The 20,368-nt window shown below is 37.3% G+C and overlaps 1 protein-coding gene across 7 annotated transcripts in view; it reads left to right on the top strand.

Moving 5' to 3' along the window:
- Positions 1–20,368, top strand: part of MITF (melanocyte inducing transcription factor) — a 224,016-nt gene that overhangs the window by 133,571 nt on the left and 70,077 nt on the right. For 5 of the 7 annotated variants that reach the window (XM_082847228.1, XM_082847225.1, XM_082847223.1 and 2 more), the window contains exon 2: positions 2,192–2,441. In XM_082847228.1, the coding sequence (XP_082703354.1) occupies positions 2,192–2,441 (250 nt within the window). The remainder of the gene's footprint in view (positions 1–2,191; positions 2,442–20,368) is intronic. The other 2 variants (XM_082847226.1, XM_082847224.1) reach the window with 1 other exon arrangement.

Below are 20,368 nucleotides of genomic sequence, written 5' to 3'. Positions count from 1 at the left end.
GGTTTTCCACATTTTGAATTTTTTTCTTAGGAAAATTATCCATCAATGAAATTTCTGAATCAAATTGATAATACTGTTATTTTCTTTTTTTTGATTAATTAATTTACTTTTGGCTGCCTTGGGTCTTTGTTGCTGCACGCAGGCTTTCTCTATTTGTGGCGAGCGGGGGCTACTCATGGTTGTGCTGAGCGGGCTTCTCACTGTGGTGGCTTCTCTTGCTGTGGAGCATGGGCTCTAGGCGTGCGGGCTTCAGTAGTTGTGGCACGTGGGCTCAGTACTTGTGGCTCACGGGCTCTAGAGTGCAGGCTCAGTAGTTGTGGCTCACCAGCTTAGTTGCTCTGTGGCATGTGGGATCTTCCCCGGACCAGGGCTTGAACCTGTGTCCCCTGCATTGGCAGGCAGATTCTTAACCACTGCGCCACCAGAGAAGCCCAATACTGTTGTTTTCTTAAAGGTTTGTGATAATGTATACCGGCAATGGCTCAGGGTAGCATTATCTTTGCACTTATCCTTGTAGTGAACATTTTTTTAAGTTGAATCCTACCTTGAATACTTTACTGCAGCTGGGTTTTCTAAGTTTATTATATTGTGTAGTTTTTATTCACAACCATAAATATATCTCTACACCATTTTTAGTGGGTATATATAGTATTATATTATATTAACTTATCACAGTTTGTTGAACCAGTTTTCTGTGCTGAGTAATGAGTTAACTGCTAGTATAAGTTTTATTATGTAATTTTCTGGAACTATGTGAGGGTGAAATGCAAACATTTCTTCATCCTTTAGCATGTTTTTTTACCTGTAGAGTTTGAAGGTTCCTATCTTTAAGGAGTTTATAAGGCTGGTCTGTGATTTAATGGCTTTATTTTGCCTTTGTTAGAAGATAAGGACAATATTGGGATTTATACTCAAGGAAGGAAGCTTAAAAGTGCAAATACTTCTTTTGGAGAGTAATTTTGGAGTGAATATTTTGGCAAATGTTACTCTTTTTCTGTTTCCAGTGCTAATTAAGATTTTATATTCTTTGCCCTAAATAGGGATTTTTTTAAAAAAGAAAATGATATTACTGGAAACAATTAAAATTTCTAGATAATAATAATTGCAACAGCAAACATTTATTAAGGCAGTACTACATAGCACTCATTAAGGGATTTGTGTGCCTTATTTCATTCATTATTTTATTTAATCCTCACAAAATCCCTAAGAGGTAGGGCTTTAGCGTATAAATGATGCAAAAGACATTTAAAAAACATCTCCCATTTCAATAAATGGGTAATTAAAAAAATTATTGTTATTCCTCTTTTTTGGATATGGTAACTAAGGCAGAGAGGTTTAATTATTTGCTGATGTCATAGAGCTGGCAAGATAAGCAATAGAAAACCATATTTAGGAAAATCAGGACGTCCTTTCTTTTTGACTTACAACAAGGGTTTAAGCTTTTTAAATAATTTTGGGTAGTATAAGTACCAATGCCATTAGAGGTAGGCCTCATGGGGAACTCACAAAGTGTGTGTAGGATAGGGCTTGCCAAGGTGAATCAGAAGAAAAGACAGTATAAAGAAAACCAGGGAAAGAAGAATTGGGTTGTCAAACTAGCTTGTCTTCTGCCCTCTTTCCTGAAGACTGGGGTCGAGTTCAGTGTTAACATTCTGGTCCAAATGCTTCTTTCATTAATAATTTTTACTTCCCTGTATCATAGAAAAATTTCCCCATGACAAAGTTCACCTTTTCTTTAAACTATTCTGTGTTAGTAAACATTTCAGATACCTTCAAGGAATTTAGATAGCACGTAGGAGTAGTTATTTGGTTAGATCTGGCTATAAAAAAGGAAATCAAACCATTTATTTTTAAATGTGGAAATCTGGGTGCCATTAAGACGCCTCTCTTCTCGGCGCTTCATATGGTGGCACTATATTTGGTGGTGATGAGTAGTATGCAGTATAAAATGTCAGAAAAGTAAGCGCATGATAAAAATGCCTGGATGCAATCAAGCTGACTTCTTTTAATTCAACTACTAATGACTTAAATCCTGTCAGCTCTTGATTTTCAATTAGGTGCAATACTACTCTGCGATCTGATTATATTTGCCCAGGCTCATTTCATAGTTTGGTGCAATTTAGGATACCCCAAAATGCAAATGAGGTGTTTCATTAGGGAACTAAATTTGTGTTTTTTGGTTTTCCCACAGCAGTTCCGAGGAGCATCCTGGGGCCTCCAAGCCTCCAATAAGCTCCTCCAGTATGACATCACGCATCTTGCTACGCCAGCAACTCATGCGTGAGCAGATGCAGGAACAGGAACGCAGGGAGCAGCAGCAGAAGCTGCAGGCGGCCCAGTTCATGCAACAGAGAGTGCCCGTGAGTCAGACACCAGCCATAAACGTCAGTGTGCCCACCACCCTCCCCTCTGCCACCCAGGTGCCAATGGAAGTCCTTAAGGTACGTGAGTGTCACTCTTGTTGGTTGGGCCAAGCCTTCTTCTTCTTCAACATTTTCCATTTTCTAGGTGTTTCATTTATCTCATCGTGTATTTGGTTATATTGACCCATGTGAATCATATTCATAAATGTCAACTCCATTGATTTCTACGTGGCTTTGCATTTCCAAAGAAGGATGCCAACTAACTGTAAATTTAATAGTAACCCTCACTAAATGGGGGAAGAGTGTTGATGTTTCATGAGAAATTACAAGGAGGAATAGAGGTTTGTTATGTTATCTTCCCATCTTTCTTGGGGAAAGTTTCAAAATGTACAAGTTATCTGAAATGAGCTTCTTCTAATAGCTTTTATATATTTTCTCCCTAAATATGTTCCATGGCCATTCTTTAGTTTTCTTCTTTCTTGAGTAAATAATCTTGGCTGTACAATCTGATTCTTTTAGAAAGTCTCTTCAGATATAAAACAGTAGAAGCGCTTTCTACGCTTTAATAACCAGACTGCATAATCCTTTAACTGAAGTGAGTTGTCTGTTTTGGGTCCCTTTGATTTCTTGCTAGAGTAGAAACTGCAGGAGCTTGTTAGCATCATTCTATTGGGGACATATAGCTTCCTAATTACCACGGGAAATTGTAAGGAGTCTAAGAATAGAATTCCATCTCACACATGGGTCCTCCACATCACATTGGGAGTTACTCCTTGTTTAAAGATACATTCCAGAATGTTTAAAAAAAAAAAGAAATTAGGTTAGATTGAATTTTTCATTATCATTTCAACAGAGTGCTATTTAAAAAATTAAAATTTGAGAAAAAAAGCAAATTGAGCAATCTAACTAATGAAGAAAAATGTGTCTTAAGTCAAATTGGCAGTACATATTTTTTATTATTTAAATTTAGAAAGATATAGCACATTATTTAGATGTTTATATTAACGTCAAATGTTTGTTTTGAAACGAGTATTGAAAAATACAATAATAAAAACAGAAAAAAAAAGATAAACATTCCAACTCTTAAATGTGACTGATGCAAGCAAAGTTAAAAGAAAAGTAAGGGGACTTCCTTATTTTTTAATATTTTTAACCCCATCACCTAAGTATTTCATTCGGAAGTGTCCCAAGTATTACTGTTAATTAAACAATGTGGACTTCACCCGCCGGCGATTGATTGTTAGGCATTGTATTCATTTCTGTGCTCAGAAAAAGGACATCTCCCACTATTTAAAGTTTACTATGAAAGCAAATAGAGAGGATGCTGTGTTTTCATTGGGAAACAATCTGTGATTCTTACCAGGAAGTAGGAAAGGGATTCTTTAAAAACAAATTTTAAGTCAGTTGTTTTCTTATTTGCAGAGACTCTTAAAACGTAGTGATGAAGTACTGAAACTCTTGCATAGAGAAACCAATTAAAATTCTGTTAGGGTGGAAAAGATCCAAATGGTTTAGCATAAAATTTTACTCTAATGTGATTGAAGTTCTGGGTATTGCCACAATTAATAGGTATTTTATGCATACCCTCTCCCCCCTCCCCGCCCAAGTAAAGGCAAGGTTTTCTCTTGGAAATAGAGTTTACATTAAATCTTTCTGTTCTGCTTGGGTGAAATTTGACAGTCACTAGGTTTTTACAGATCTAAGATTTATTTAAATTGTCTGGTGTTCACAAGAATCATAATTGTTTTGCCTATACCTTAGATTATTTAAAGTTGTATGAATTAAGTAATAATAAAATAAAATGTGGAGAAATATGTGTGTTTTACTTAGTATAATAGTCTGTTTTTTTAACCTGAAGGACAAATTTTGGAAGAGGTGACATGGACTTGTGTTAGTAGTGGTTTATGTCTAATTCAAAGGTAATTCTTGATATTATATTAAAATATATTAGCTGAAATCTATATTCCTATTAAGGCAGTTATATCCAGTGGAAGAGAAATTACCCAAATATGTTGAAAAATCATTTCCATATCATTTTTAAAAGGGACATCATCGTTTTAAAAAGTTTTTATTACTTAGAATATGTAATCGTGAAATGATTAAAATTTAAATCTATACTAATTGGTTTGAATAATATACCCGTGTTTCCTTATATGTTACTATGTCCTGGTAACACTGGCCTTAGCTGCAACCCTCAATTTAGTTATGTCAGAAATATGTCCTAAGTTAAAGCATGAATAAATTGTTAGAACTGGGAGACCTAATCTAAATAAAAATGAACAAGTGGTAAATTTATATTTCATACTGAATTAGTTTAATCTCTATTTAACTTGTGCATTTTTATACTTCATTTATATAAAGTAGTGAAGTGTGTCATATAAATGAAAAGAAAAAAGTGTAGGCATAGCAATGCGGATAGGTTTGGTAGCTATTTAGACAGATTTTAGTATCCTTAGGTAGGTGGAAGATCAAATAAAAATATATGATTTCATATAAGATGGCATTCTAAGAGCTTCAAATTACAGTTTAAAGGAGAGTATCATAAATGATTACTTCAAATACTTAAAATACTTAGTACTTTATTAAAATATTTTGCATATTTTCAAAAGTTTTATGTATGAAAATATTATGAATTATTTATTACAGAAAGGTAAGTGAGAGAAATGTTTTTTCTTTTCTCTTTTATAGTTTTTAAATCGTAAGCATATTATTATGAAGTAAATGGTTAATAGAAAAACAGCTAATTTGCTTAATCTTGGCCCATTTTTCTATGAATATACATTTTCAAGACCTAACACTGAGTGTACTAATTTATACATGATGATACAGATTATTTTGAATAAATATCCTTTCTAATAGTATAGTCTGAGTAACTTCATCATTTAATTTTTAAAGATTTAAATTGCTGAAATAGAACATACCTGCTTCTCAGTGGAGGTAGCTGTGTACAGTCAGACATGCTAGCGTGTGCTGGAGAGTCCTGGGCAAATCTCTCCTTCTCCCACTGGTTTGCAAGAACTTGATAGAAAATCACACACACAAACTCATGTTACCAACATTTTGCTCCCAGTGGGTTGAATGACTGATTTTGAAAAGCTAAATTAGTGTTTTCTGGTTAATCCCTTTTCTTTTGTAGAGTTATGCTTAAAATATGAAGCTTTATAAAACATGTTTTAAATTGTTGACAGCTTCTAGTAAATTTAGGACTAATCTTTGGAATTCATAGGGATTGGAAATTCGCATTACTTACTCCTCACATGGTCGTCGTTCAGCCTATAAATTCATGAAGCTTTGCAGGATTAGCCTCTGGTTTCTACATTGATTTAATTGATTTATGGCTTTATTCATACTATTGATTTTTATGTTAGGCGACATGGAATGATTAATCGTATTGCTATGTATTTACATATTGGAGATATCCTTTAGGTTTCTTAATAACAGCGCTATTCAATTGGGTATTGTAATTTAAGGATGCTTCTTTGTCATTAATGAACCAGTTCCTGGAGTGCATAATGCATTTTCCACAGTAGTGAACAGACTCTGTATGTCAAACTGCAAATGAACAAAGTATGTCATTAAGAACCATTAATGGAAGCGGTTTCTTCCACAGGTGGGTTTTTGACTTGCAAGCCTGAGGTTTGAAATTTGATCTATAGCTTCTTTCAGACAAAAGCAGAGGAACCAGGGAAAGGCCTTGTGGACACATGTGAGGTCTCATGGCTGAAGAAGCACCACATAGTAACCACTGCATTTTTGTCCGCACAGCCATCAAGCATGCATTTTCACGGTCTCATCTCTCCAGCTCTGATTGATTATAGAAACACCTGGTTGCTCTAATCTTGGACTGGCAGGTTCATCAGAATTCCTCCCCCTGCATGGACTCTGACAGTGTATACCTTGAAAACCTTAGTGTATAGTTTGAAAACATTTCTTTTTTTAGAAATATATAGGAAATTGCAAAGGATTTCCCTCTCTACATCCCTTCCTTCCTTTCTTCGCCTTGGAATTTAAAAATTTAATGGCAAGGTGTTTTCTCTGGAGTAAATTGTATATTGAATTTTTCTTTCTCCTGAGGAGAAAGGTTAAATGAATTTAAAAGAAAAAATTATGTATTTTTGGTAATTTTAGGATATTTTCTTTTAAGTAGTTTGAAGGAATTTATTTTTAAATTTTTCCTTTTTTCCAAATCATCTCAGGTAATCCAAGGAATTAGGCAGATTAGTGCAGAGTGAGAAAGGATGCTTGCTGTTCATCAGATACTGAAACACATTTTGCCAGGGCCCTCTATATTGTAAACTAAATTTACGTTGGCATTTATTTGGTGGTTGTCTCATGGTGTGGCATCCCATTTAGATGGTGATTCTAACAAGTCGGGATGGTTGGATGTCCTGTTTTCTTGTCACCATGTCCGACAACCAACATTCCATGAGATTTCACTGATGAGGGAAAGGGTGGGTGATTGAATTGCTGGCCTTTCTCTGTAATTTATGAAATCTACCTGATGTTGAATTGTCAAGGTGTAGGTTATGCTTTAGGTGTAATACAGAAATAGGAAGAAGGTGCGTGAAGCTACAGGTGAGTTGGTAAGTTACAAATTAGAAGAAGGGATGGCTCCCACACCCCATTATGCATTTGATTTTCTTCCTGGTTTAGGCAGGAATACAGAACCTTGATAGCATCACATTGGCCAAAAGAAGCAAGAACGGATGCAGCATGTCTCAGATCGGCTTGCCTTGGTCCCCTTAGTTAGGGAACCTTGCTTCAGGTGCTGACCCCATAAGAAAGGACATCTGAGTATTCTTCTAATCCCATAGTCCATGGGCCATCATATATTTTTGTTACCAGTCAGTGTGACTTACACAAACATTCAGTGAGCTTTGATTTCAGAATTGTTTATAAACTTCGGTGTCCTTTTGTTTTTGAATCAAACACAGTGTTTACAAGGGAACATCTTCTCTTGGGGACAAAGGAATTCAATTGCCATGTTCCACAAACATCTTTTCATCTTCCTAGAGACCTTGTTTCCCTATAGGGTCTTTGAATCTCTCGGTCGTATTACTTTGATGTGTTCAGTGTCACATATAAGGTAATTTTCTTTCCCTTTAAAACTTATTTTTATTGGAACTCCACTCAATACTCTGTAATGACCTATACGGGAAAAGAATCTAACAAAGAGTGGATATATGTATAACTGATTCACTTTGCTGTACACCTGAAACTAACACATTGTAAATCATCTATACTCCAGTTAAAAAAATAAAATAAAAATTATAGACAATACTTGTTAACTTGGGACCGATTTAAGCAGTGTGGAAGGAGAATCCAGCAGGACACTCTTCCTCCCTTCCTCTGCCTCTTCCCTTTCTTGAGCTCCTAGGAGGGAAGCTGTTGTTAACAGTTTAGGGTGCAGCCTTCCTGACATCTGCTGCTTTCCAACTTACAGTTCCCTTTTGTGGGAGCGAGGTCTGAAGAAACGTATTAGGCAGTTTAGATCAGGTGGACGTAAACCCTATCTTTCTTTGTTCACCTTTTCAAATGCCATGAAAGAAATAGTTTCTTCTCTTTCTGGGTTGTCTGTACTTCTGAAAATATTGCTTTAAACTCCCTGCTCCTTAGGCAGAATGGGAACTTCTTACCCTGTGTATTGGAAACACTTAGATCATTCTGGTGATACAAGTGTGCGCCAGTTTGCCTGGGCAGCAACCGGTAGCCCATTTGCTTCCCGTGCAAATGGGAATGCATACCTCCATGGGTAAGGGGTTAGTCATCTCAGGGCTGTCACTAGAAAGTACTCCGTAGAGTTGGCTTACATTGGTGAAATCTAACTCTAACTTAACCCAGGCTAAGTAGGGCACGCATCTCAGTAAATGTGCATTGATTAATTTCAGACGTCTTTCTCTTTCTGCACTGCTTTTAGTAACTAGGGACAAGTAATGAAATGCTGGCTGAAGAAAGTCATCTTTGCTTAGATTTTTAGGCCTGGTCCACTTGAGAGAGCAGCCTTGTGGGGAGCAACTATCTAAAACAATATAGTCAACCTTGACATAGCTAAGCCTATGAATTAATTCCACTTTCCTGGAAACATTGAAACATCAGCTGTAATTCCATGTTCACTTGTTAATATTGGCACACAAACTGGAAATGATTTCTCCCACTATGAGCACATGGCCATTTTTATGTGGCCAAGGGGTACCATAGAATCGAGGTGGTGTGATCTCCTCAGGTAGTGGATTGGGTCTGCTGTGCTCAGTGGACACCTGAGCCATGCAGGTTTAGGAGGGTCACATTCTCTTTAGGGACGAGGATCTTTATTATGTTCTCAAAGAGCTACTTTGCCATCACTGAAGTCACCTTGTGGGTTTACATGAAGAGCAGCTGCTCATCTCCTCCTTTTCTGTTGTTAAAAGAAGCCATACTGATAGGCACAGTCTCTTCTCATTTACACAGTTCTCATAATCCTATAACTGGAGGTCAGGGTAGCATGTTAAGGAGAGTACTAAGGTCTGGGACCTAGGAGTGAGGACTGAAAATTGGAGTGAGCCTCTGTTTTTATCTGGCTTTGAATGGTAATTTCCTTCCAGTGTGATGAAAAGAACATCACATTGAAGAATGCATGTGACCTATAGCACATGCATTCTTAACAGGGGTTATTGTCCCCCAGGGGTACAAAAATTGGCTCTTGAAGGCCAAAAAAAATCTAAGATGTTATAATGGTTTGTGATCCTCTAAAGGGCCATAGTACAAAAGCAGATATATAGTATATGTACCTGTTACAATTTCCTGTGGCTGGGGATGAGGGGAGAGGTAGTTAGGGGGAAAAAAAAAAGGTCTAAAGAGGCTGCTTAGGGGAGGTGATGATGGAAAAAAAAAAGACTTGAGAAACATTCCTGTTTCTATGCTGAATCTTTCTTAACTCCTCTCTTTGTGTTGTGTTTAGAGAATACTTAGGCTCTTATAGATGTGCCACCTGCCTTCCAGCTAGTCTGTACCTCCTGGAGAACTGTTAGAATAGTAGTCATGGTTGGCATGTCCAGCACTGGGCAGTTATTACTAATGTCCCCATTTCACAGATGTGGGAACTGAGGCGAAGGGGTCAAGTAGCTCATTAGAAGTCGATGAAGCAAGTGGTACAGTCAGGATTTGAACTCACTCAGTTGGACTCCGTGGCCCCAGTTTCGTAACCATTGGTGGTAGTTCCTCTCCTACAGTGAATGACCTGAGAAACTTTAGGAGGCAGAAGTAGCAGTGTTTAGTTTCTCAACCGACATGGTAACCTGGGACCTGTAGCAAATGTTTATTACAGATCTTCAGACCATAGCTTAAAATTTTTATAGGAATTACTGGTATAACTGTGGTATACCAGTTATACTGGTATAACTGTGGTACAAAGCAACTTTGAGGAGGACAGGTGATGACTGCACAGACATTAATTACTGGCTGTGTTAGGTTGTAAGCTGAACCCTTCATATCTTTTGTCTTATGTATCCCTCTAGAAGCCCTGTGAGATAAGTATGATAAGCCTGATCTTCTGCAGGAGGAAACTGATGCATAGAGAGGGATAAGTCACTGAAGTCACACAGTTAGACCCCTCAGCCTACTTTATTTACTTATAACCACATACCCTGCTTCCTCTACATAGCTCAAGGATAGCCTCTAAACATTTCTTAAGAAATCACCAGTAACAGACTATGGTAGAGCAAAGTGGGAGGTTGAAGAGAAACTACAGAGGAGTCTCACAGCCTTAATGGAAGGATACTTGATCTTAAGCATTTCAAATTAGTAAGGGGCCATCCATATTGAATAATTAAAGTGTATCCCTGAGTCTCCACGATATGCCAGATGGAAAACCTGGATGCGTTCTTGCTGTATAAAAAGACCGCCTAGCCACATTGACCACTATGGTAATCATGGTTTAGTTATAATCATCATTATTGGTCAAAAAGCACTACAGTGAAAGTTTCTGTAACAACATCCAAAAATCATAACTCAAGATGACTTATGTTCTAGAAATCCTATTGACCTAGGCTATTACAATTCATATGCTTTATAGTTCTGTACATTTCAGTAATACATTTGTATTGTTGTAAATGATTTTTAAAATACTCAATTTGGTAGACTTAGCACATATTTTTTAATATGAATTTTCTCCTGAGATTATGGTTGCATTAGAGTTTTTCTTCCCCTGCCCCACTGCAGTATGTATAATAACTTTTGCTGTATTTTAGCAGTTAAAGCTGGGACTTTAGTTCTGGTTCTTTTTCTGTTTGCTTCTAAGTTAATAATGTCAGCTGTCATAAATCTTATATTACTGTATGAAAAGGTCATGAATCTTCTTCACAATGTTACCTACATAATCCCAACAATTAAAAGAAGAACTTAGATTTGAAAGACCACCTTCTGTAGGTATGCTCTTGAACAATAGAGATTGTGGACATGTGTAAGCAAAATCTAATTTTAACATTGCCCTACTAAAATAAGTGGGTGGGATCTGTGTTTAAAAATATGTAAAGTAGTACAGTGGCTTTGCACAAGGTTAGAGCTGCAATCAGTACTAGTATATTGGCTCCTGCCCTGAATATGTCTCTTGTTATTGACTTCTTTGAGCATCAGTCTAAACTTTAAGGAAAATTTAGCTCCCAACAGTACAGTAGTCTTTCAGACCTCGTTTATAAAGTTAGATGTTTTTGCCTATTAATTTATAGCTTTGCAAAAATGAGATGAATCAAAATTGGAGCAGATAAAATAGGAGGTTATTAAAGTAGGTAATGGTCCTAGAAAAAGAACTGTTGTAATCACTGTTTTAAAAACTAGAGAATATTCTAGAAAAGGACCTAGATGAATCTATACCAAACTGTTCTTACTCATTACCTCTGGAATGGGTTTGGAGATTGGAGATGGTGGTGGTCAAAGGCTTTATTTTATTTTTTTAACCAGGAGAGCATATGCATACATTTTTCATATAATTAAATGGGCATCTCTTAATGCATTTTATTAGGAGTCTTAGCAAAGTTTTTTTCACCTGTAACTCTTTTGAGCAGCCGAACTCTTCCATCAGGTGAGTTTACTAGATGTGTGCACATTATGTAAGTCTAATGGTCTTCCTTAAAGGAAAGATAGCAAGGTGTAAGGGTCCTGAAAATTAAAAATGAATAAAAGGATTTGAATCACCAGGTTATGAATAACTTTTTTTTTGAATTTTATTATTTTTTTTATACAGTAGGTTCTTATGTGAATAACTTTTAAAAGTTGTTAAGAGGCCCAATGTGAAAAGCAAAATTCAGATTTCTACTACCTTACCACCAGGCGTAGCTTTGTTGTAATCTCCCCTGTTGGCCCTGAGTTTCGTATAATTAAAATTTAGGAGCTAGAAATTTTGTTGAGACTTAATTAGAAGTGACAAACCAGAGACATTCCTGCTGGTTAGGAAAGGCTTAAGAAATTCTTATTGGCTAAATTACAAATATGTAACATTTTTTCAGAACACTGCATGGTAGTTCAGACTGCCTAAAGGTGACAAGATTAGCTCTGTTTTTCTAGTGAAGTAGTAAAAATTAGATTAATAAGTACCAGGCAAAGAACCTTTTCTTTTTTTCAAAAGGAATCTTACCTTGAGTACTTCTGGCTGTGGAAATCGGTGCCTTAATTAGCCACATGTTCTTTTTACCTCCTGGGAAATAAGTACGGGATAAAATTGGGGATCAAGACGTAGACGCACATTGACTTAGCACACGCCGATAAGTAATTCATCAAGGAATGTTGGTAATTAGTCCTGCCTCTTTCAACTCTTGGCTTATTTCATAAAACCGGTTGATTTAAAATAATTCCTGCTGATTTATTACCAACACGTTTCAAGACTGAGACTTGGCTCTTAAACAAAAGCAATATTGTGCAGTGATGGAAACGCGCCCTCTTGTTTTTGTGTTTTTACAAATTCTGAAGGGCATCTATAGTCCCCTATTAACTTTGTTGCATTTTCTTTTACCCCATTCAGCATTTTCTTGGGCTTTCTTTTGTCTCTTGGTGAAGAAAAAGGGGGAGCAAATTAGAAAAAAAAAAATTCCAAGCTCTTGGAGGTTTTGGATGTGAGGTGCTTGTCAAAGTGTATTGACTCAGTGTGATTTGATGGAATTTAATTTGAATCCTTCGTCTGGTAAGACAGGCTGTCGTGATGGCCTTTGGTCCTCCTGCATTAAGTGTTTGGTGATATTAATGACAGCCAGGTTAATCTTAAAAGATTGAATTTATGAGAAGTACAGAACCTTATGACTTCAGCCTTGTAGCCTTGGTATCCAAACACTGCACTAAATTATTCTTTGGATGCCAAATTCCCCTTAATGCCAACTGATGTGCTTCATTATGCTTTGAGATGCAACCATAATCAGCATCCTTGTTGAAAAACCTGGGATTAGATTAGATGACTCAGAATTGGAGCGTATGAAGCAGATAGTCTCCAATACTTAACTGGGTGACCTTAGGCACATTTCCTGTTCTTTCTGGTTCTCAGTGTCCTCATCTGTGAAATGGAGGTAATAGCGTCTGGCCTGGAGAATTTTTGTGAGGGTTAAATGAGATAATTCATGTAAAGCAGCACTATCCAATAGAAATAGAATGTGAGCCACATATCTAAATTTAAATTTTCTAGTCAGTCACATTAAAAACAGTAAAAAGAAACAGGTGAAATCAATTTTAACAATGTATTTTATTTAATTCAGTATATCCAAAATGTCATTTCAATATGTAATCAATGCAAGAATTACCAAGTTTTTGCATTCTCTGTTTTTTCCATATTAAGTCTTTCATACTAAGTCTTCAGACTCAGGTATGTATTTTACACCTATAGGAACATCTCCATTTAGATTCTAAATTTTCGTTGAATTACTCAATCTGAGTTTAGATATTATGAGATTTACAGTTGAAAAGGTAGATTCATATCTACCTATCAGATTGTTTCAAACACATTTAAAAGATTTCCAATAACTAAGTTGAGTATAAGTCTTTAAATTCAAGTTTAAATGAGGTAAGAAGGTCATTTCCTCAGTCACACTGGCCACATTTCCAGGGCTCAGTAGCACATGTAGCCTGTGGCCTCTATATTAGCACAGATCAAAAGCATTTAGCACAATGCTGGGTTGATGGAAAGTGCTCAGTAAAGGATTCTGCTTTGTTGTTGTTAATAATGAAAAATATGAATATTAATCATGAAAAATATAAATAAATATAGTCATTATGTTAATAATGAAAAATATAACTAAATATAGTAATTATTATCATCAAATCCAAATTCCCATCTTCATTTGCTGCCATTACACCTACCCAACACGACTGCTTTCCTACTGCCTTCCTCCCCACCAAAGAAGACCCAAAAGTTTTTAGTCATTATTTTCTTTGTCACAACCCTTTGGAGCCCAGGTTAGTTGACATATCTTATGTATGGTTAATATTTCCTGTCAAAACACCCTTTCCCAGGAGAGCACAGCAGAGTCACCCTTGATAATGTGGCATTTGGACCCACCTCTGCCAACAGACTTCCATTCAGACCTGAGCAGTGACAGCTCTTAACTCGTTAGTCACACATCTTACTCATACTCTCAATCCAGTTGCTTCTCAGACCTACACATATCACACTTAAATAGCACCTGTGCAGCGTGTTAAAGATGACTAAAGCCTCAGGAACATATAAGCATCTCATCAATGTTCGTGGTGCAGAAAAGACATTGAAGGAAAAGGAGATCAGTTAATCCTAGTTCTTCTTTAAATGTGTATTCAGTAGTAGCTGAACGAACATGTTGGACATTGAAACCTACTTTTTTAAAGGAGTTTTATATATAATTTTTATTTGTGCTAATGTTGCTAAGGCAATTTCTTCCCTCAGTTAACTTGCAGTACATTTTTGGGAATTTTCAGCACAGCTGATAATTTACCAGGCACCCAAGTTTTCTGTTTTATACTAGTTTTTGACCATTTATTAAACCAGAAATAGTACACCTAAAATGACATTTATATTTTATTAGATACCTTGTCATTCTTAATGTCATTCTTAAAACAATGAGTTGATTATACTAGAATCAGTAAACTATGTTTGAAAGATTTAATGTGTTCTTCATATAAACACTAAGAGCCTATAGAGTTGCAATTTTGTTCAGTTACAACAAGCGAGAAAACCAAGGGAGTAAAAATATTAACCATGCCATAAGTTCCAGAAAGAAAAATCTTTCTATTGTTAGATTTTATGATTTCCTGAGTTTGGAGTTACGTATTTTCTCGATGTTTATTACTTATTTTATTATCATCTTAAAAATAATATAAGTTAATAAATATGCACACCGTTGTAAACTTGATTTCAATTTTCCCAGTAGCTTTCCAAATTTATATTAAAATCATATACCTAAAGAATTTTTTCAACTCATTCATTGGCATAACATTGATAGAATTCATAATACAACGTTAAGAGTATGAGACATGGTACGCATTTATACTGACACTTAGGACCACTGACATGGGGGGGAAAGACAGAACATTCTGGAAGCACATTTAATTGTGATGTAAAATCCTCATTCAGCTTGACCTGAAGCTTAGGTGTGTATAACTTAACTCCAAAAGGTGTTTCTGGGAAAGTTTTCTGTAGCTCAGTGGTTCTCAAAATGTGGTCTGGGGCCTGCAGCCCCTGCATTACCTGGGAGCTCTTTACAAATGCAAATTCCCTGGGTTCACCTCCTCAAACCTACTGAGCCAGAAACCCTGGGGTTGGAGCCCATTAATTTGTTCTAGCCAGCTCTCTGGAAGATTCTAATGCAGGCTCATGTTTGAGAATCAGTGTTGTAGAAACCTGGAAGTTAATTTGTAAGAAACATAAGTAAAATTGGGAAATGCTAGTGCAAATAAGGTCAACCTCTTAGACCTAAAGTAAACATATAAAGAGTTATGGAAATCTCCAACAGTGGTACAATTGGTAGGCACTTTGTTTGAGGAGAGAGGCGATGAGGAAGGCAAGCAAAGGAAATGTTGCTTTCAGGTAAAATTGATCAGTGGAAGTTGCAAAATATCCAATAGCTCTTTAGAGTCTTTTGGTACATCCCGTTGTATGCAGATGCTTATACAAAGTTGATAAAAATAGATTAATCCTGCCAAATCTTGGGGAGATGAGTTGGGGATAAAACAATAATAAGAAACTAAACTTAGACAGTAGTTCCCACTTTAAGTCACAGAAACCACTGTGCCTTTGTAGGAACTCTGAGGGATCAATGAATCCATTTGTCCGCAAACTTTTATAAATTAAATATCCACCTTGCTTACATATATTTCTCTTTTTCAAATAAATGTTGATGCTGTTGCAATGAACAAAGTACAGATTAATACCAAGGCCACATATTTCATTTTATTCCTTATCTTTACACATTTTCTTAATCAACAAAAACTAAAAGCACAAATCCTAATCAAACAGGGCCTGGAAATATTTGACTTATAAAGAAGGTTAAGAGCTGCTTCTTTTTAGGAAACCTTTTTTCTTAAACTATCAAGTGTTATTTCAGTTCTACTTCTAGAATCTATTTTCCTCTTTTTCAAATTGGATTTAGTTAATGGTAATACAGAATGCCCTTTTCAGAGTCCCAGGGACCCTAACATCTATCATTTTGCAAGCAACAGACCCTTGATGGTCAGTCTCTGACATCAAAGGTCTTAAATGAAGTGGCCATAGTCTTGGCTTGGCCTTTTACACTGGAGCATTGACATCAACAGAAAGTGTTTTTCTTTCTTTTTCTTTTTCAGTATTAGTTTTCTGCTGGAAGGCAGTATATCCAGTGCATGAGGCCAGCTTGCCCCCGGGTTGGAATAAAACAAATGTTCATTTTTGGAAGCTCTACAGCAAGACCAACTCTTTTTGATGCTGGAGTCCTTAATTTGCATACCCAGCATGCGGACCCAAGTACAGCCTTAGAAGAGGCATGGCTCACATAGGAGCCATGAAGTGCCCTTTTCTTCCACCAGAAGACATGGATTATCTTCTTACCTCCCTCCTAGTAAGAGAGGAAAATCAGAAATAACTCAAAAGATGCCTCTTGTGAACTTCTGCACTGATCATGAACCTTGTTTCCTAGACCTACTTTGCTTTTCTGTTAGGGTTTCCACTTTTCAATTAAAATTCATTCAAAAAACTCTTGTCCCTAGGTGTCTGATTATGTGTCACACCTGCCCTCTGGTTGCAGCATACATGTTTAAGGGCATAAGCTCTAGAGTAAGATGCGCAGTGCCCAAATCCTTTCTGAACCTCAGTGCCCTTGTCTGCATGACAAGGATAATGAAAGTCCCTAGCTCAGAGGGTTACTATGAGAAATAAGTGACATGATGCTTGCAAAGCACTTAGCACTGTGTCTAGCACAATACTTATCAATGTTGATCACTGCCATCAGCATTTCAACCAGAGTCACACACCAAGACCATGATGATTGAACCACACGATGGGTTCTTGAGAAATGATCAGAACGTTAATGTTTTGGCAAAAGGTGAGGGAATTTGATTCTACATACAATCCAGAATTAATTTCTCTAGATGTGTATGGAAAATGTAAAGATTCATTTAACCAATAACTATTAAGTTACATTTCAGCAGCAAGGAATTTTTATTCTTAAAAATCACCTGACTATGCAGTTTCCCTTAACAGTGACTTTTTTTTTTTTGGAGTGTGATGCTTGGCCACGGTTTTTAACTTCTCCCCAGATTATACCCATTACTTAAAATTCTTAGAATTTGTTTTGATGATGTACAGCCAAATTAGGCAACAATTAAATCCCTACCTATAGAAAACTCTGAGGAAAATGGTAAAAATTGGGGCTAATTTTCAAGAAACATTAATAGGTGTCAGAGGCTGTCAGAATACTCTGATTCTGAAATTAAACCTTACCTTAGAGGTTGGGAAGTCGACAGTTTTGGATCTGGAACTCTGGTTAAAAACTAGTGACCATATACAATTTTATTAGCTGTTCACTTTTGTAAGCATTATTATTTTTAGGCAATTAGAGATTCAAAGTGCGTTTAATCACAGCCTCTCATCTCCGAGCCCCAGGGCCCACTTTGTAGAGCCAGTCAAGTGATGGGGATCATTATCTATGTTCAGAAAGTTTTCATCGCTAACCAAATGGCATAATTATTTTTTTATTATTATTATTTTTTTTGCGGTACGTGGGCCTCTCACTGTTGTGGCCTCTCCCGTTGCAGAGCACAGGCTCCGGATGCGCAGGCTCAGCGGCCATGGCTCACAGGCCCAGCCGCTCTGCGGCATGTGGGATCCTCCCGGACCGGGGCACAAACCCGCGTCCCCTGCATCGGCAGGCGGACTCTCAACGACTGCGCTACCAGGGAAGCCCCTATATAATTATTTTTATATAGTCTGCAAGTGCTTTGACTCATATGCTCTGGGATTACCTGATTTGTTCTTTACGTGATCTGCCCTTTTTTTTTTTCCTAGTGTAAGATCCTACTGCCCAACTCCTATTGCTTGTAAATTATATGAAATTTTGATCTTTTTTTAGTTTTTACATTTCAGAAACGTGTCACCTTGAGTATTCTGTACTCACTAGTAACTACTTGCTGACCTTATTTTTTCTATTAAACCATTTATCTTATTTCCGTGATACGTACTATCTTGAGATAAGACAAAAGGCCATTCCCTTCAACCTATCACTACTTCAACATCCCTTCAACGTTCACTACTTAACAGTTGATACTACAGCCCTGAAACCAAGCATCCATGCATCGTATCCATGCCCAGGCGTGGACCCGTAGTATGACCTTGGAGAAGTTGCCTTTCTGGGCCCCCGTTTCCTCATCTGCCTAGCTGGTCTCAGAGTTGCCGCCTAACTGACATTTAGTAAACCGTCTCTACTTTTTCCTTGAGAGGTGACCACCTACAGATTACTAAAATTTCATTCATGATAAGATAAAGAGGACAAAGGACTTTAGAAGCCCTTGATAGAAATGTTAGGATTGTTTTCAATATTAGATACACAGAACAGTTGTCATGACGAGGAGCATCCAGCATATATATTGCTTAGAGTTCCACGGTAGTTTAAGTGTCTCCTTGAGGGTGGCAAAAGGTGGTTTGGAAAACCTTTTTTATTGTTATTTAGTTGTTTTATTATTTTGTCTTTGTGTGTTTTGATGACAATAATAATACTGGCTATCACTTATTGCATCTCTGAGACTTTACTGAAGACCTTTTAAGCAGAGACTGAGCACAGACTTATTAGGAATAGATGATGAGGAAGTTGACCAAACTGCCATGGGTTTTTTATACAGACATCTTAAAATCCATATTAAATATTTAATTCTCAGGTTTACTAAATCTCTAAGAGGAAAATTTATTTCGGACATAATTTGTGGTCATAGAATGTTCTATAGCTTTTAGTTCTTTTCCTTATTAAGAAGAAAAGGGGTTGAGGCTAAGGGTGTTTATGATTGATGAGTGAGTGTGAAGGCGGGAGCACATGACTCACTTCTATATATTTTTTGTTAATTTTCCTTTAGTTTACATACTAATACTCATTTTAGTGCGAGAGAGAGAGAACCAACGTGTTTTCTCTCAAAGGCTTTCCTTTTTCTTCAATTTTTCCTTTTTTCCCACCTTGGAGTACACCTTTGTAGATGTTAATCTCCCTCTCTGTCTCCTTCCCTGCTTTGCTTCCTGCTTTCCTCCCTCCCTTCCTCCTTCCCTCCTTCCTTTGTTTCCTTCCTCCCTTCCTTCCTTTGTTTCCTTCCTTCCTTCCTTCTTCTTTCCTTCTCTCTTTCCTTAAACGCACAAACCTGGAATTACACGGCTTGCCTTTGAATCCCAGCTCTGTCATTAGGTAATCTTGGGCAGGTAATTTAGTCTCTAGTCTAAACTTTAGTTTCCTCATCTATAAAATGGATATAGTATCAATACATCTTATTCTGGTGTAGTGTGTTTCTTTAATGTGAACACTTTCAATCTTAATGGCAAATAAAGAACTCATGCTGTAACGTGGAATTCCTTTTGTTCCCTTTTTGTTTTGTTTTGTTTTGTGGTACACGGGCCTCTCACTGTTGTGGCCTCTCCCGTTGCGGAGCACAGGCTCCGGACGCACAGGCTCAGCGGCCATGGCTCACGGGCCCAGCTGCTCCGCGGCACGTGGGATCTTCCCGGACCGGGGCACAAACCCATGTGCTCTGCATCGGCAGGCAGACTCTCAACCACTGTGCCACCACGGAAGCCCCTCTTTTGTTCCTTTTCCACAGCATGTAAATGTTTGAGGCAATGAAGGGCAAGATTTATGATATTTAAAGAGACATCCTTAGCCATAGATGAAGACTTTACAATAAGCCAAATATCTACAAAGCATCCACCCCTCCTGCAGGTTTAATGGCATCTAGACTTCAAGAACTGCTTGCCTTTCCATGGTGCTCCGCTTCTGCAGAAGATTTGAGTGCAGAGGAAGAGCTGTAGAGATGTTTCTCTCTGAATTAACACAATGCACTCACAATGAAGGCTATATCCAGGATCAGATTTTAACTTTTAAAGAAATGATCTACATTAGAAGCACTTACCATACAAGATCTACCTTTTGAAGGGTGGAAGCGGGAGACTCAGGGTTGAAAACTGTGAAGCTGGCTGCAAATGCCAGTAGAAACTTAACCAGCTGATGTTGAATTAGAATATACTGATAGTTGTTATTCACGCTCTGGTTACAAAGATCCAGAGGTCTAGAGGGGTTGCCCCTAACCTTCTCTTTTCCTGTATGCCTTGTTATACATAGTGTGTGATTCTGCAGAATGGGACATTTTCTCAGGACAGTATAAATGGAGTTAGAGCAGAAACACCTGAATCCACTTCAGAGTTGTGATAATCTAATGAATTAATGTATGTGAAGTATACAGCACAGCCACTGAGGTGGTTGCCTTTGTGTGGAGTCTTGAAGGACAAGTAGGAAAGCACTGCACAAATATTAGCTAGTGCCCTTAAAGCCTTCGAGCGCTGCAGTGTTTCCTTCTCC

Source organism: Leucopleurus acutus (genome assembly GCF_964270905.1).
Source record: "Leucopleurus acutus genome assembly, chromosome: 10".
Taxonomy (NCBI): domain Eukaryota; kingdom Metazoa; phylum Chordata; class Mammalia; order Artiodactyla; family Delphinidae; genus Leucopleurus; species Leucopleurus acutus.
This window is presented reverse-complemented; position numbering and strand designations above follow the sequence as displayed.